The 2,184-nt window shown below is 44.6% G+C and overlaps 1 protein-coding gene across 1 annotated transcript in view; it reads right to left on the minus strand.

Annotated features, from left to right (window-relative positions):
• The window catches only part of slc9a3.1 (solute carrier family 9 member A3, tandem duplicate 1), a gene marked incomplete in the record, with an annotated part of 32,527 nt that overhangs the window by 1,028 nt on the left and 29,315 nt on the right, over window positions 1-2,184 (minus strand). Inside the window, 2 exon segments of the mRNA XM_014025671.1 lie at window positions 85-254; window positions 1,829-1,952. Coding sequence (XP_013881125.1) covers window positions 85-254; window positions 1,829-1,952 — 294 coding nt within the window.

Below are 2,184 nucleotides of genomic sequence, written 5' to 3' on the forward strand. Positions count from 1 at the left end.
CTTTTACTTTTAGGTTTTTATTGTTTTTCTACTTTTGTGAATTATTAAAAGTTCAGCATATAAAATGTTTTGTCTCAGACCTTAGGCTGCTGATCTTTCTTCGAATGTTTTGTTATCGTCTTTGGCGGGGCCACGCCCATCTTTCCAGACTTGAAGGACTCCAGGCGACTCTTCATGGTCCTCTGGAAGATCTCCAGGACTTCGTCTTCATCTTTGTTGATATCAAAGTGGCTTCGGCTGTACCTGTGTCGGTGCTTCAGAGCAGAAGACAATCAAAGTGAGGACAGGAGACAGTCGAGGTAAGGACACAAGATAATCAAGGTAAGGACAGGAGACAGTCGAGGAAAGGACAGAAGACAATTGAGATAAGGACAGGAGACAATCAAGATAAAGACAGGAGACAATCGAGGTAAGGACAGAAGACAGCCAAAATAAGGACAGGAGACAATCGAGATAAGGACAGAAGACAAGGTAAGGACATGAGACGATCGAGATAAGGACAGGAGACAAGATAAGGACAGGAGACAACCGAGATAAGGACACAAGACAATCAAGGTAAGGATAGGAGACAAGATAAAGACAGGAGACAATCGAGGTAAGGACAGAAGACAGCCAAGATAAGGACAGGAGACAATCAAGGTAAGGGCAGGAGACAGTCGAGGTAAGGACAGAAGACAATCGAGATAAGGACACAAGATAAGGACAGGAGACAGTCGAGGTAAGGACAGGAGACAAGATAAGGACAGGAGACAAGGACAGGAGACAATCGAGATAAGGACAGGAGACAAGATAAGGACAGGAGACAATCGAGATAAGGACAGGAGACAATCGAGGTAAGGACACAAGATAATCGAGGTAAGGACAGGAGACAGTCGAGGTAAGGACAGAAGACAATCGAGATAAGGACACAAGATAAGGACAGGAGACAGTCGAGGTAAGGACAGGAGACAAGATAAGGACAGGAGACAATCGAGATAAGGACAGGAGACAATCGAGGTAAGGACAGGAGACAAGTTGAGGAGAGGAGACAGTCAAGGTAAGGACAGGAGACAATCGAGATAAGGACAGAAGACAATCGAGGTAAGGACAGGAGACAATCGAGTTAAGGACAGGAGACAAGTTAAGGACAGGAGACAGTCTAGGTAAGGACACAATACAGTCAAGGTAAGGACAGGAGACAATCGAGATAAGAACAGGAGACAATCGAGGTAAGGACAGGTGACAATCGAGATAAGGACAGGAGACAATCGAGATAAGGACACAAGACAATCAAGGTAAGGACAGGAGACAATCGAGGTAAGGACAGGAGACAATCGAGAATAAGGACAGGAGACAATCGAGATAAGGACAGGAGACAATCGATAAGGACACAAGACAATCAAGATAAGGACAGGAGACAAGATAAAGACAGGAGACAATTGAGATAAGGACAGAAGACAGCCAAGTTAAGGACAGGAGACAATCTAGGTAAGGACATGAGACAATTGAGATAAGGACAGGAGACAATCGAGATAAGGACAAAAGACAATCAAGGTAAGGACAGGAGACAATCGAGATAATAAGGACAGGAGACAATCGAGATAAGGACAGAAGACAATCAAGGTAAGGACAGGAGACAATCGATACGGACACAAGACAATCAAGATAAGGACAGGAGACAAGATAAAGACAGGAGACAGCCAAGTTAAGGACAGGAGACAATCTAGGTAAGGACATGAGACAATTGAGATAAGGACAGGAGACAATTGAGATAAGGACAGGAGACAATCGAGATAAGGACAGAAAACAGCCTAGGTGAGGACATTTAGCTGTATCTGGACTTGTCCACCTGGTTCCTGGACTTGTAGAGATGCTGCTGCAGGAGGTGGTGAGAGTTGAAATCTTCAGCTGTTCTGTTTCCTCTCAGGTTCTGCTCATGAAGCTCCAAACTGACTGACGGCACCGTGTCTCTTCTGCAGGAACATAAAGAATACCACATCAGCAACTTCAGCTTCACTGAGGAGGAGTCAGTTTCAGGAAGATGAAATACTGGAACCTGCTGCTGCCACCAGGGGGAGGTGTTTACACAGAGACACTTCTTCAGCTTCAGATGGAAGCTTAAAGGCTGAGTTACATTAGCTGTTTAAATTAGATCAGCTAATTGTGGCTATCTTCTTGAATGGAGTTGACTAAATAAGACTGGAT

The sequence above is a fragment of the Austrofundulus limnaeus genome, unplaced genomic scaffold (assembly GCF_001266775.1).
Source record: "Austrofundulus limnaeus strain Quisiro unplaced genomic scaffold, Austrofundulus_limnaeus-1.0 Scaffold490, whole genome shotgun sequence".
NCBI classification, from domain to species: domain Eukaryota; kingdom Metazoa; phylum Chordata; class Actinopteri; order Cyprinodontiformes; family Rivulidae; genus Austrofundulus; species Austrofundulus limnaeus.